This window comes from Meriones unguiculatus, chromosome 14, assembly GCF_030254825.1.
Source record: "Meriones unguiculatus strain TT.TT164.6M chromosome 14, Bangor_MerUng_6.1, whole genome shotgun sequence".
NCBI lineage: Eukaryota > Metazoa > Chordata > Mammalia > Rodentia > Muridae > Meriones > Meriones unguiculatus.
In genome coordinates this window covers 38,332,489-38,348,164 of record NC_083361.1, presented here as the reverse complement: position 1 = coordinate 38,348,164, position 15,676 = coordinate 38,332,489, and the positions used below count along the sequence as shown (strand labels likewise).

General features: G+C 45.9%; 1 protein-coding gene across 8 annotated transcripts in view; it reads right to left on the bottom strand.

Moving 5' to 3' along the window:
- Window positions 1–15,676, bottom strand: part of Nav2 (neuron navigator 2) — a 348,443-nt gene that overhangs the window by 196,980 nt on the left and 135,787 nt on the right. For all 8 annotated transcript variants that reach the window (XM_060367213.1, XM_060367205.1, XM_060367207.1 and 5 more), the window contains exon 4: window positions 6,030–6,102. In XM_060367213.1, coding sequence (XP_060223196.1) covers window positions 6,030–6,102 — 73 coding nt within the window. The remainder of the gene's footprint in view (window positions 1–6,029; window positions 6,103–15,676) is intronic.

Genomic DNA, 15,676 nt, shown 5'->3' with positions numbered 1-15,676 from the left:
AGCTAACAGTGAAAGACAACACATCAGGGGTCGTCAATTGGACAGAGACCCCAGTAAGAGATGAAACTCTCTTTGTTTCATCTCTGAATGTACGGACATTCAGGTGAACACCTGTGAAGGAACAAGGGGGAAACGCCAATGTCCCACAAAACATGGATTCACTGGAGAGATAACAGCTGTTCGTGGAGATGAAGTTTATGTAAAATCTATTTTTGTGCCTTTTCCAGTTATTGGGATGGTGGGTGGTTTATAATTAGGAAGCTTTATGACTGACTAGTGTGCACCTCCAAGCTAGACACAAGTGCATTGTTTTTGTCATCCTAACACCCTGGATGGGGGTGGGTATTGTCACTCCTGTTACTTATGGGGACTGGAAACTCAGAAAGAAACTCTCCAAGGTGGGACTTGAATCCAGGGTTTTTTTTATCTCCTAGCTCAAGGGATAGTTTTCCTAACACTGTGTGACTTGGCTTGCTTGCATACCCATCATATGTGGTGAATTTAAAAACAGACCAGATAATGTTTTATTTATTGAGGTAGCTGCTGGGCATATAGTATTTATTCTTTAGTCTCCTGGTGTGTCTAACATTCCTTAATACATTTTAAAAAATAAACCACACAAGAAAAACAGAGGACGACAAACAAGAAAAACCAAAAAGCCCCAGAATGTCCAGGGGCTCAGCACCTGCCTGACATAGCAGTGGGCATGTCCATATCAGTATCCAAAACCTGTCAGCCCACCCAGTGGGTGCAGCTGTCAGTGCTGGGCGTGTCTGCTCTCTCTCTATGGCCCTAGACTGTGCATCAGCCACTTGCTGCTCATGACTATCTGCTTCCCTTTCCCCTAAAGTGTCTCTACATGTCAGAGGTCATGGTACTACTCTAGCAAACACACTTTTTCTTGGAACTTTTCTTATAAAGATCATGAAAACTCCTAAGCCAACCATGGGGGACTGAATCTCTGCAGTCTATCCCTTAGAGACTTCATGCTCTTGTAAGACTCAAGGCGGAGGAGCCTCCAGTTCCTTCTACCACCACTGAGGACATCTCAATGTACCTTGCCATGGGACTGAGAAACTGAGTCTTCAGTACCACCTCACCGTGTATTCTAAGTCCATAAAACACATGCCCTCCAACCTGCAGCTGCCTTAGCTCCCTGTGGGGCTTTCCACCCAAGGGCAGCCTGACAGGGAATCTGAGGGCCATGCAAAGAAAATCATCACAAAAAATACTAATAGTGGACCAAGTTCAACAGTGGCTTTCTTTCTTCTTCTTCTTCTTCAAATAAACTGAAGTATTACACACCTAGTACCTATACATAAAATTAAGTATACCATCCAATGATTTTTAGTGGGTTTAATCAGTTCTCATAGTGGAACATTTTCTATTAATGCAATTTCTTGCACTAAAGGCAATCAGTCCCAAAAGTCCAGGTGGCCATGAATCTGCTGCCTCTTCAGATTTGCCTTTCCTAGACACTGTATGTAAATCACATAATCTGTAAGCTTTTATATTGGCTTCTTTTACTAAGCATATTTTTTAAGCTTTCTTTTTATAGCACTAAGGATTGAATCTAAGACCTCACACACACTAGGCAAGCCTTCCATCTTTGGGCTATATCACCGGTCCTTAGTATAAGTTTTGTTCAACCATGTTAGAGCACGCATGGGCTTTACAGTGCTGCATAGTACATCACTATATGGACATACCATAGATCGCTTGTTTGTTCCTCAGCTGATAAACTGTGAAGTTTTGTTTTCATATCGCAAAGAACTCAAAAAAGTTGAAAGCTCTGAAAGCCACATGGTCTATCCTATGGGTGGTCTGTAACAGACAGAATCCCAAATAGCTAGATTTGTATTCTGCCCACATTTCTAAATGGTATTTGTCTGGTGAGCCAGCTCCACAGAGGAAACCTAGAAACAAAAGCCCTAAACCCACAAGAATGTTGACTCTTCCCAAGGCTTTGGGAGGGAGCTTCATTCTGCATGTGATCAGCCAAGGTCACCTAGACTGCTACAGGTTAAAAACAGGAACACTCAGATTGAAGTGCCTGGCCCAGGGAGACTCTGGCTGGTGAGATACTTGCTTTCTCTTCTTGGGCCATCCTCCTTTGTGGAATAATAAATGTCACAGACCATTCAGTTCTGGTGATGTTCACTACTGTCAGGACACATCCCTTCTTTGGTTTCTGCCTGATCCCTTTGTTCCCAATGCAGAAAAGTACTAATTTATTTTAGATATAAGATAAACCTGCAGAGATAATATAAATAATGACAGGTACGATGGATACATGAAAGGTTGGGTTGTTTTTTGTTTTGTTTTAGTTTTTAGAGACAAGGTCTCACGTAGCTCAGTCTGGCTTTGGTCTCAGTATATAACCAAAGATGAGCTTAAACTTGTGATACTCCTGGCTCTACACCCCAAAGCTGGGCTTAGAAGTAGCACCTTCACACTTGGTTGTATGCGGTGTGAAACAAACCTGCCCCAGAGAGGGGAGGCTGCAGGTGGCAACTGTGAAACTCCTATCCAACTCCGGCCAGCCCTGTGGGTCTGTGGCACTGCTCCTGCTGATGAGCTGCCTGCATAACTGCCTTGGACCACCCAACCACCCACCCCACTTGGGTTGCCCTGTGTCCCGCCAACGGCACTATCTATGGGGAAGTTGGGACAAGAGCACAAAAGCAGAGCCCATGGGGACCCTTGTGCAGAGGGATAGAAACTGCCACTCAGTGCCAAACCCTGCTGATGTGAGGACAGTAAATGGACACACTCCACCTGTTCTCTGCACCCAAAGGTCTAGAGAGACTTCCTAGTCTCCCACCCAAGAAGAAAGGAGGAGCAAGTTGTCAGCTGATTTCACTTCAAAAGCGCACACTCCTTCCTCCTTCGGGAGTCACCTACAAGAGTTGCCTGGACTGCTGAGTCCAGGGCCTCCCACTTGCCTCCACTCATGCTCACAGTCACCTGTAGTGACAGAAAAATCATCACAGCGCTTAAAAAATAATGTTGTCTTAATGCCTTTTGTTCTCCTTTTGAAGCCAATTGACTGCCCCAGGCTCCTCCTCCTCAGAAGCAGCAGCTGGAAAGCCCCACAGATAAACCTCCGCCCTTTCCCAGTGATTACAGCTGGCTCTGGAACAGGCGGGCTATGTGCACCTGTCCTGAGGTGCTGTAATAGTGCAAGCCTGTCCCAACCTGCCTTTAGAGAGCCACACAGAGTCTTTGTTCCAGGTCCAGACGGCGGGTGCCCAGGGGCAGTGGCTACAGCGACAGGCCACAGAGATGCTGCTGGTCTGGGGGGGTGGGGGCTGGCCCATGCCTCCTGCACTCTTGGTGCCCTTGAAGTTCGGCCCCATCTTTTTGCTTTTGGAGATGTGCCAGAATCTGCCAGTTTAAGCCTGCCCTGCCCTGGGGTGATATTCAAAATCTGCCCTGCCCACAGTCCTTCCAGACTCCACCTGTCATATCTGACAACCTGTTCTGGGGGGAGGGGTTCCTGAGAATACCTGGGCTTTGTTCTTCCAGGCCCCGCATCTGTCCGTCCTTGTGGTAGAGAAGCAGGGGTCAAGTATGAGGTATACTCCATTGAGGGCTAGGCACACGGGGTACTTTTTGGGTACCCAGGTCTACAAGTTGATTATGACTAATAAGAGTGTGCTTGTTGGAAGTACAGGACTCAGTGCAAGTAAAAAACAAACAAACAAACAAACCAGACACCCTTCTTGGACAGCCTGGAGGCCTTTCCAGAGATAGGGCTGTGTCTCTAGCTTTTCCAAGGTGAATACACACTTACTAGAGATGTCACTCATAATCTGTGTGTGAGTGTGTGTGGGTGTGTGTCCAAATGCACTGTGTAGGAGCCTGTAGAGGCCACCCTCTGATGTCTTCCTCCATCACTCTCCACTTGGGTTTTTTTTTTTTTTTTCAATGCAGTTTATTCAGAAACCTTGAACAATCCTCGGACCCTGGGGAAAGCCAGCCCACAGCTTAAATAGCCTCTGGGTAGCCAACCCAGGCGTGCCACGTGGGCAATGCAGATAGGTCCACATACATGGAAGCAAGCCAGATCCTCAGCCTTAGCCAAATTCCACTTGGGTTTTTGAGACAGAGCCTCTCATCACTGAACCCGAAGCTTACCAATTGGCTAATTATCTGGTCACTGAGTCCCAGGGATCCTCCTGTCACCAACAATTTTCCTCAACTTCAAGTACTAGGTTTTATAGGCAAGGCATGAGATGCCATGACCAGCTTTTTATATGGGTTCTGTGGGCTCCAGCTCAGGTCTTCATGCTCACACAAAAAGCAATTTATCTATTGAGCCATCTCCCCAGCCCCACTCATTATAGCTTCCAGCCAGTGAACCACGAGTTCCATAAACTCCAGCTTCAGCAGTGAAAACTGGAGCCAATGCAGATAGGCCCACCAGAGCACAATTGGCATTTGTTCAGTAGATACTTACTGGGCAGACACCTATGCCTTAGGGGAGAGAGAAGAAGGGCAGATGGCAGAACAAATGAAGCACAAAGGCAGACAACAGACAGCTGGTAAGTGGCCAGGGTTCACCTCCAGGCCTCAGGGAGGAAGGCAAGACCATACAGTCAACATCTCCTTGCTGGAGAGCACAACTCTAGAAGGCCCTGCAGGTGCTGTACGGGAAGACAGGGGCCTGAGCCATGCCAGACACTAAGAGGCACATGTTCTGCCACCTACTGGTCAACTCAGGAATAACACAGGCAGACATCTGCACACTGAATTTGCGTCTACCACTGAACGTAGATCCCTGCAATGTACACAAAGACCACCAAGACGAGGCCCACAGTCTAGGCTGGACAATTTTCTAAGGATCCTTCTGTAAGTCCTGATATTAAGGTTGGCCAAGCTACTCCAGAGACTCATGGAATGGGATGACCAGGCCTGCCCAACGCCAGGCTTGCTAAAAGAAGAATTACAACCCCTTTCTGACACATTCCACACAGAGGCACACTATTCCCAGAAGCCATGTAGGCTACCCACCTCCAACATGGTGAAGACAATGGTTCAGAAGATCCAAGCTTTCACCTCTTAGCAAAGACAAGGCCTATGGCCACGTAGAGCCATGAGGTTTGCAAACTTACCTGCTCTATTTGTGGACTCCGGCCTCACTGTTCCCCTCAGCCCCACCCCAGCTTCCAGGGGCAACGTTTCCCTTCATCTTTTCAGAGCACACTCCTGCTATGCTAGGAGGAGCAGTTGGAACGACTCAACTGCTCTTGACCTGTTCCGGGAAAACTGGAGGCAGGTGCAGCCCTACGAGGTTGGGAAAATGCCTGGCCTATGGCAGCTTCAGAGCTGGCAGCTGCCTGTGTTTGCAAACAGGGGGTGGAGAAAGGAAGGAGAGAGAGCAAAAGAGCAAGAGAGAGGGAGTAAGAGAGTAAAGAGAGGGAGAGAAGATTCCAGATGGGGTAGTGCCTGAGGAGGTAGATAACTCTGGTCATCAGGCTCCAAACCATTACCCCATCTAACAACAAACCACTAGCAGACACTGTTGGCGCTAATTAGGCACCAAATACAAGTTAATTAAAAGCTAATCAGGAGGTTAAAAGGTGGTGCTGTGTTCACAAACCTCACTCTCTCTGTCTTCAAGAGCAAGGTAAGGTGCCACCACTAGGGAAAGACTAATCGGTCCCCCTGGGCGCTGGTGGTTGAACTTGGTTCTGTGGTTGAACGTTCTTTCCCACAGATAATGGCTGGTTGATATCCTGCTGCACTACAGGACCAGGAATCAGTGCTGTTCAAGCAGGCACTTCTCCAACTGGAGCAACGTCCTCTTTCTCTCAGTCTCTCTCCCCCACACCCTCTGTGGCATGCAGACATGGCATGCACATCAGGCTGCATTCTTAGAGTGATCTGTGAGCTGTCAGAAAGCTAGCATCCTCAACTCTGCCTGAAAGGGTGCCCAACCAGGACACCCCTGGTCTTCACTGCAGCAATTAATTGTTAGGTAACAGGTAGGCATTCCTAATGATGAAAAGTGGGCTCTGACTCACCTTCTGCAGACAGCCCCTGGGTGTTGATTCCCTTAGCTGCCAGGAAATTCAAGCAGGCATCTATGTTTTCAATCTAGAGGGGGAAAACACAGATACATTTAACATCCATTCAGCTTTCTCTTGACACACTCACAAGGAACCAACAGCAAGCAGAGTGCACTCAAAACGACCAGTGAGACAGATGGAGCAAGGTTAGGACTCTCAAAGCGCTGTCTGTACACGCACAGGAAGCTGTTACTTAATATCCCAACCGCTCGGTGCCAGAAGTCGAGGCCTTGGATCGCTCACAGATGCCAAAAATAACCAGGGTGGAATGGGATCGCTCATCTTGATCAATGTCACTGCAGTGTGATCCTCAAACTGGAGCAGTTGCCATTTACACAGAGGTGGGGATGAAACTGATAGACCCACCCAGTCTCCAGCTGCTATGAGAAATTTCCAGTCACTAAGGATGGAGGCAGCCAAATGTCCAATTGGTGAGTGGCAGTTTCATCGGGAATCGGTGTTTACCCACAAAATTCTCAGTCTGGCAGGCATTGTAGGTGACCACAGAGGCCCATGACCTCTGGAACATCGTTGTCCTTTGTCCTCTCAGTAGCAAGGATAGAGCCACCAGCCAGAGTCTGGGGGGCTGTCCATGTTTGCTAGTGTTGACACCAAAGCCAAGGGCAAATCGATGTCAGGCCTTGAACAAAAAGCAATTAGGTTGTTCCCAAAGGTCTGATTTGACTTCAGCTGTCAGGCCTAATTACTTTTTGTTTTAAAGGAGAATATTCTGGCTTGATGAATGTCTCTGATGACCAAAAGTAAAAGAAACCACTTTTGACTGGGTACAGCAATCTTTGGACTTCATAGCATTTGAACTACACATAAACAGTTTCACTTCCATCCACAACTAATTTCTGCAATGGGATTTCCCAGACGCCTTCAGTATCTGTATGCACTCAAACCAGTACTTACTCCGCAGAGTTTATTCTAAACTAACAAAGGACTGTCTTTCTCAATGAACATACTGCCTTCTCCTCATTCTCAGGCAATGTCTTGATACCTTCCATAGCTACAGCCTGTGAGAAGCGTTTTATCTGAATAGCTCTAATCTGAGCGTGGCCTGGCTCTGTGTCAGTTTTCATGAAGTTTGTGGCCAGTCTGCTTACCAACTGCATTTTCCTTCTGTTAGTATTTTGGAACACAACCTGCTTCTGGGTTACCCAGCAACCTATGATGATCTCATCATGTGTCGCCAGCCAGCCAGGTGGCCACACCTGGAAGGCATGGTTATTGTGCCCCCTTAAAGGGCTGATACCGACACGTGGTCCCTCTCTTACTCGATCTCTTACTTTCCCCCTCGATTCTCTCTCTCTCTCTCTCTCTCTCTCTCTCTCTCTCTCTCTCTGCGCCCCATCCCCCTTTTTCCTCTTTCTCCCCACCATGTCCTGGTACCCCTTTACTCCATACCCTCCTAATAAATCTCTCACAGAGAATATTGGTTGCCTCCTGCTTCTTCTTTTTAATTAGTAACACCTTCTCCACCCAGTCTGTAGCTCTGCCTCTGTCTCCTGAAGTCTTGATTCCAGGAGTGTATTATAACAAGTTCCATGCTTTTATCATGGTCTCAAAAGGATGCTGGCTCTCACAGTGATTTAACAATTATTTAAATAATTACTTAAATAATGATTAAATAGTTAATTTAATAATAATGAGAGCCACTTCACTACCTCATTAAATAGGCCATGGAACACTGGCTAAAACTGTGCCATCTGAGAAGAGCCCACACTGTCCCCAGCTGGAAGTGCTCTCTCCAGGCACATTTTTTAAAATCCCAGGTTCCCTCTCCTTCCAAGCATCTAGCCCACCTTGAAGGCCCTCACTAGGCACATTGCTGCTGTATAGTCATGAGACTACTAGGCCCTAGCATCTTGGAGGGGAGAGGGAAATTGGGCTGCATATGTTCTGGCACATTGTGTGTGTGGGTAATCTGCTCCCATATAAGTATAAGAATTACATTTCTAAATACTGTTTTTATCCTATTAAAAATCCACTTGTAAGAGAAAATATTAGTCATAAGAGAAAATATTGTTTGTGATGGTTTGTTTCTGCTCTTTGTACAGCTAAACATTTAATGGAAAGTTGTGGATCCACAAAGAGGCACTGTTGCATACACAAACATACAAGTATATGCAATGTGTGTGTGTCTGTACACACATATTTATTTAAAGAGAGACTCTCACTATGTTGCCCAGGATAAACTCGAATCCATCAAGCAAGCCTCCTGCCTCAGTCTTTGGATTAGCTGGTACCACAGGTATGCATAACCATTTCCAGTCCAAGCCATTATCACTTTGAAACAACAATAAAAGCATGACATTCATTCCTGCAATCCAAGCACTTGGAGGGTGAGTAGAGGCAGGAGAATTGAAAGTTGAAAGCCAGTCTGTTTTCCCGTTTTCATAAGACAAACAGGAACCAGAGAGATGGCACAGTGGTTCAGAGCACTTGCTGCTCTTCCAGAGGACCTGGATTCAGGTCTCAGCACCCACATGGCATATTGCAATTCTCAGCAACTCTAGTTCCAAGAGATCTGGTGCCCTCTTCTGGTTTTTATAGATAGAAGAAACACATGTGGTAGCATGCATACATGCAGGCCAATAAACATACATATAAAATAAAATAAATCTTAAAAACCAAACAAAATATTGTACACCCACACTCTTCCATGACTATCCTTTTCTATAACCCATGCTACCTCTTTAATAGAGCATCTTTATCTTGCATATGGCCGACAAGAGAAACTTAGCTCATTATATTTTCAGGGGAAAAGAAAAAAAAAAGCTTTCACTGAATTTTTGTCAATGCAAAAATTGAAAGTGATACAGTTAATATTTACCCTAGAAAGGGTCATGTAACAAGGCTACATACTTTGGTACTAGAATAGCAATTTAAATGTTCAGGAAAGAAATAGAAAGAGAGAGATTTAAGAAATGCATTCTACAAAACTGTATTTCTACAGCACTCTCTTTTCAAGGATCAGGGAACACAGTTATCCATCACATGTATAGAACATTAGTGCACACAGCATCATGTGTGTGAGGCACATGGCAGGCTCTTCTTGCAAAGCTACTCATATTACATTCCAATTCAGCCATCTGCTAGGATTCCTTTTAGCATTCAGTTCTGAGAAGGATGAATAAGTATAATCATAATAAGGCATACTTTATCCTTAGTTAATTTTTTTTGAAGTTCTACCATTCTCATAGAATTTCAACATTCCTTCCCTGGGTGGGGAGAAAGTGTGGAAGAGAAGACTGCTGTATGGGTAACATCTTAAGCCGCCCTGATGCGGGTGGAGGGAGGGGTGTCAACAGCTATCTAGTAGGTAGAGGTCAATGACAGTCCTACTATGTTTCTGCACATAGTAGGAGGATAATCCTTACTCTCTGTCTCTCCAGTCAGAACAGCAACAGTGCAAAGGCTGAGAATCCTCATTCTGTCAGTCAGCTTGGCTGTGCAGGTGTCAGCCCCTGGGCTCCTCCATTCTTTGGATGCTATTGGTTTTAGTGAGGGCTCCAAGGTGGGGGAAGTGAGCAAGAACGGTAGGGCCAGGCTTCTGAACAAGATCACCTAGGTCAGTGAAGGGCTGGGGACTGCACCCAGGAGGCCCTCCTGTTTAGCTCAGAGGCCTGCCACCACATACTCTTTGAGGTCCAAAGAGCCATTCCACACCTACCCGGGTTCCCCCTGAAACCTGAAGACATGAATCACGAGAAACATCTTAGGTGAATAGGAAGTCTTAGGGCACCAAGAAAGCACAAGGGACAACACCCAGAAGGCTGAATTGCACTCCCAGAAAATGTTAAATGAAAACAAAAAACTGGGCCACCATTCAAGGGTCGTGCACAAGCCCAGAAGTACCTTGAAACTGTTCCCAATGTCCCGAACTCTGCACAGGAGAAGTTAAAAAATAATCCCTCAAGTCACAAATCCATTCTTTAATCATGTTCTTCTGGGGCTAGAAATCACTCCTGACAGGGGGGCTGGGACCCTCACTCTTTTCATCTGCACCCCAGGAATACAGTGAGGCTGGAGAGCAGGAAGGGGTCAGGCCTGGCTTCCAACCGCTGCCTTCATTTGGAATGAGATCAGAAGCAAGGCCTGCTGCTTTGATCCTGGTCCTCTCGTGATTACAATTTACCTTAAGGTTTTCCTCCAAATATAGCACAGGTGAGCAATCTAGCTCTGAGGCTGTTGAAACTCAAGCCACCCCCCCCCCCCACACACACACCAACAGTACCCCAGTGCTCGTCAGAGCTCAAAGATGATGCCCTTGTGCTATCTCTAAAGAGGCTCCTGGCTCATGTGTGATCCAGACACCCAGTGTAAGCTGAGGATCCCATTAACACTGGGAGGAAGAGAGAGGGAAAAGAGACTCTTAACAAGAAAAGTATGTAAATATGACCAGAGCTGTTCATTAGTACAGTGCAGCCAATATAAACCACTTTCCAAAATTAGCTACGAGAAAACAAATCTGTGTGAAGTCTGACATTCCAGTATTGCCTAAGGAGGCCAGGAATGGGTGAGGAGGATTTTGTCATTGTTGCCATAGACGTGGGTCTATGTGGACCAATGGAAGCCCAGCACAGGGGCCACTATGTGGCCTAGAGGTCTGGAAACAGAAGGTGACTATCTGAAGGATGGGGCAGGAAAAAGGAACAGATGAAGGCCTGGATGCCCTTCCCCAGAATCTTGTTGTATGGAGCCAAATGTAGCAAAGCCTTCACTGAGAAGCACTTTCTCACTGTCGGCCATCATCTCCAACTGAATAGGTTCTCTACAGCAATCTGTACTTCAGGTCTGCATGGCAACTGCCACAAATGTGTGTGTGTGTGTGTGTGTGTGTGTGTGTGAGAGAGAGAGAGAGAGAGAGAGAGAGAGTGTGTTTTTGTCTCAGTACTCAGAAGTCCATCCTGTAGGGCAGAATGGCCTTTAATTCCAGTATTTAAGAGGCAGAAGCAGGGGCATATCTGTGAGTTCAAGACCAGCTTGGTCTATAGAGCAAATTCCAAGACTGCCAGGAATGAGAACTAAACAAAAAAGCTCGTATTTGAGTTGTGATCAAGGTTTGACTGGGTCTCATGCTAACAAATGAGCAAACCTCAGAGGAAGTACTGTTGCCTATCCCTTTCATAGCTTACACAGCGATCAAATACCATCTGTTGTGGTAGTTGCCGTGGCAACATCTTTCTCTGAATACCAGCATAGCAAATGAAGATGCTGAATGCAAGTGAAGACAGTCTCTCATGGAGCTTGGCGCCCCTGGCAGGATGGGGCCCTGGCCATATCAAGTCCACATACGCTTCTCACTGTGTCCCTTAGTGCTGTCCTCTCTGGAAGAGAGCAAAGAGCTAATGCACCAAAGCCAAGCCAGGTCATGCCCATGCTTTTTTTTTTTTTTTTTTTTTTTTTTTTAAATCACAAGATGCCTAGACCCTAGGCAAGGCTAGATTTCAACATGCAAGTTCTGTCACTGGAAAAGCAGTGTGACTTCTAAAATCAGCTCAAATGATTTGCTTGTGTGTGTGTGTGTGTGTGTGTGTGTGTGTGAGAGAGAGAGAGAGAGAGAGAGAGAGAGAGAGAGAGAAAGAGAGAGCTTTATTTCTGATGGTGCTACTTGCCATCAAAAAATAGCCACCATTGGTCAGTCACGATGGCTCAGCACTAGGTAAAAGTGCCTCAGCCATCAAATCCCAGTGACTTAAGTTCAGCTCTGGATCCCACAGTGGAAGGAAGGCCGTCCTCCCCACACACGCTATGGCATATGTATACCTGCACTCACACGTATACAGTCATTTATTCATGTGGCCCTGCAAGGGCTGCCTACATAGTGGGTATTTAATACTTGCTGTGAAAGAATGAAGGGGAAAGTGTGTTAAACCCTGAGGAAGGGACAGGGGTGGGGAAGGAAGGAAGGTGTATACTCACATACCTAAAGTAAAATAAAACAATAGGCATTTACTTATTCACTCACTCGTATGTACTGAGAAGTTACCGGGTGGTGGGCAATGTACTGGCAATAGGTACACAACAGTGAAAGAAACATACATGACATCTGACCTTGTGGGGCCTATACATGCAATGCAGGTGAACAGACATTCAGTAGTGCACATGTGAGGACATTTGCTGTATCACAAGCTGTCGCAGTAGTAACAGAAAAGTAGAGGATGTGGCAACACGCATACTGGAAGAAGTTCTAGCCACGCGCAAGTTTAGCAAATATTTCCAAAGGAAGAAGCAGCATGTCAGGCTACAGACAGGGAAGCCTCATCAGCTTTGTTTATTAATGTGGCCCTGAGAGGAATCACTACATAGCATGTACTTAATACTGGCTGATTGAAAGAATGAAGGGAAAAGTGTGTGAAGGCCTAAGGAAGAGGCAGAGGTTGGGAGGAGGGAAGGCAGGACCTTTCCATCCTTTGGGGAAGAAGCCTTGTCAGGACTACATCCTGCCCCATCACCAAGGCAACTGCAGCCACATCCTTCCCAGCAAGCCTGCAGATGGGCTATTCTGTGTTGGGCATGGCTCCAGCCACAGCCTCCACATGAGGCTCTAGGGATTATGGCCTAGAAATGGGATCAGAAGGCACAGAAATAGCCTTCAACATCTGATCCCATGTACAAGGAATGTTTCCTATCTAATGGTTACATGCTTCTCTGATAACCTGTCTCCATTTCTGTAGGAGCAGAGGAAGCTCCAAGTGAATGAATGAGCATGGTCAACATGGAAATGACCATGCTGAGGAACTCAAGGCCTCAGACCCATGGGAAACTGGGAAAGCCATTTCTCATATGGGTCAGGTTCAGAAAGGCAAAGCCTTGCTCTGTCTAAGCCCAAGAGCCAAAGCAAGACTGATCAATGTGCACAAATGGCAGCCGCAGCTTTCCCTGCCTGGATGTTTATATCCTGAGACTGCTCAACCCCTCCCTTATGTGCTGAACATAGTAAACAGTTTGCTGCTACTTGATCAGCATGCACACGGCCCTCCAGACCCCTGTTTTCCCACACACGCATGCATTTGGGAAACACATTTTCTCACTAGTCAGGGTTCCCAAGGGCTCCAGACACTAAGACAAAGTATATCTATGCCTGCTTACAAAAGTAAGATAAATGAATACAAGAAGAATATCAACTCAACAAACAAACACAAAAAACAAACTACACTTAGGGGACATGCCTTCCTATGTCCCAGTCACCTGGGAGCTGCCTTTCCTGTACATGCTAAGGGGACCTGCCAGGCGCCTACTCTGCTGGCCTTGCTTTTGTCTCCCCCCACCTCTGTCAGTGCCACCCCAGGAAAGCTCACATAGAGTTTTTATTTCAGAAGGAGACTTTAGAAAGGAGAGGTCATGTGTCCATTGTCCATCTTTTTCTAGACAGGAAAATAGAGGGAGCATCTGGGCCTGACCTTCTGCAGATCACCCAGCTGCTGCTTTCCTGGCTGGCTTGTCAGTTACTTTTAGGGATGGTTAATGGGTACAAAGTCATGACCAGATGGGAGAGATGAGTTCTAGCCTTCTATCACAAAGAATGTCGACAAGAATAAATACTATTGTACAATCAGAATAGCTAGACATGAGAACAGGAATACTGTCCCTCAAATTCATGTTCAAAATGATGGATAGTTCCTATACAAGACAATCAATGCGGCCTATGCAAATGCTGAAACACCAAGCTGTACTCAAAGATGTTCAATTGTTTGTCACAAACTTAAAAGTAAGTTACTAGTCCCGTTTGTTGTTGTTATTTTATTTTCTTCCTAAAGATTCTTTTTTTAACTGATTAACAGTGTGTGCGCGCGTACACACGTGTTTGTGCCTGGGCATGTGTACCACAGCCTACACGTGGAGGTCAGGAGATTTTTTTAGAGCCAGTTTTCTCCCTCCGCCTTTACATGCGTGTTAGGGATCAAATTCAGATCCCCAGAAAGCACAGAAAGCATCTTTATTCACTGAGCTATGGCACCAGCCCTATTTTTGTTTGTTTGTTTATTTGAGACAAGGTCTCACTCTATTGTCCAGGCTGGCCTCAAACTCACTAATTTTATTTTCCCTAGTGTTGAATTATAGGAATAAACCAACATGCTCAGTCAATTTATTAACGTAAAAAAAGTCAACTTAACCTCTACACTGAGGCCCTAGCCACTGTCATCAGATTTCAAAGCTGCTTTAGAGCTAGAGAGACTTTATCAAAGTGGGCTTGAAACTGGAAAGCCTGGGAAAGTGGAAATCAGGCTGGTGTGGCTCATTGCTCCTTGTCTGCCTGTGTCTCTCCCTGCTCTGTTGCCTTGCCCGGCTCTTTCCTGTGATTTGGCAACTGTATCTAGCGTACCATTTACAATATTTATAACTTTAGCTTTCCAAGATGCTGTCAAGAATTCCTTAAGGGCGGGGAGACTTCATAGGAGTTTCTCTGATATTTCAGCAAATGGGGAAGTCCATATGGATACAAAAAAAATTCTAGAAGGTAAAAAACTGAAACCAAGCATCTCAAATTCCTCCGGTGACTATCTTTTTCCATTATTTCTCCAACCGCCCAGACTATTTCATTTTCCTAGGGTTTTCCAGCTTTCCAAATTTCCTCTGGAACAAATCAAGCCTGACAAAGGTGCTAAAGCCAGCCTTCACCCTCGAGACTTCCAAGCAGATCCCCTCAGCTGAGCTCTGCTCCCTTTCACTGATGGTAGCATTGTAAGCAGAGGCAAGGCACTAGTGATGAGGACTGTCACACATTCTGACAAAAACTCTGTGCTCTTCCTTCCTCCTGCTCCAAGTAATTCCCTGTTCTTCTTTGCTTTTCTGTTTCTGTGACTAAACACTGACCAAGGGCAAGTCGGGGAGGAAAGTATTTGGCTTACAGGTTAACACTCCATCATGAAGGGACATTAATGCAGGAGCCCAAAGCAAGAAACTGAAGCAGACTACAAGCTTCATTCAGACTGCATGGAGTGATGCTTCAGGGCTTGCTTGCTCCCTCTGGCTTGCTCAGCTCCCTTTCTTATTCACCCCAGTCCAGCTGCCAAGAGATAGCACTGCCCAGAGTGGGCTGGGCCCTCCTGCCATCAGTTAGCAGTTAAAAAAAAATGCCTCACAGACAGGACCACAAGCCAGGATGGGCTGTCCAACTTTTAAGTTGAGGTTCCCTTTCTCCCAGGTGACTCTAGGTTTGTGTCACGTTGACAGCTGAAGCTAATTATAATATACACACTCTGAAAAGTCAAGAACTCCAAGTGAGAAACAAAGACAAACTGAAAACTGACAAGGGCCAAGGGGTGATACTGGAGTGCCTCACACAGGCTCTGGGTTGCCAGAGGCTAGAGGGTGAAGAAATAGAGAGGTGTCTGTCAGGCACACAATCTTTCAGCTATTAAGACAAGCAAGTAAGTCCCTAGGGTTCAAAGGCACAGCAGGAGTGGTGATAGACAGATGTGCCAATTAAGTCAATGCTGGGAATCATATGTAATGTGAATGACTACTATAGTTTAGATCTGAAATGTTACTGAAATGTGCTAAACATTTCCAACTTCACATCTCCAACTGGGTGCTATTGGCAGATGGAACAGATTTGATACAGGGCCTAGTGGGTGGTCTGGTCATTG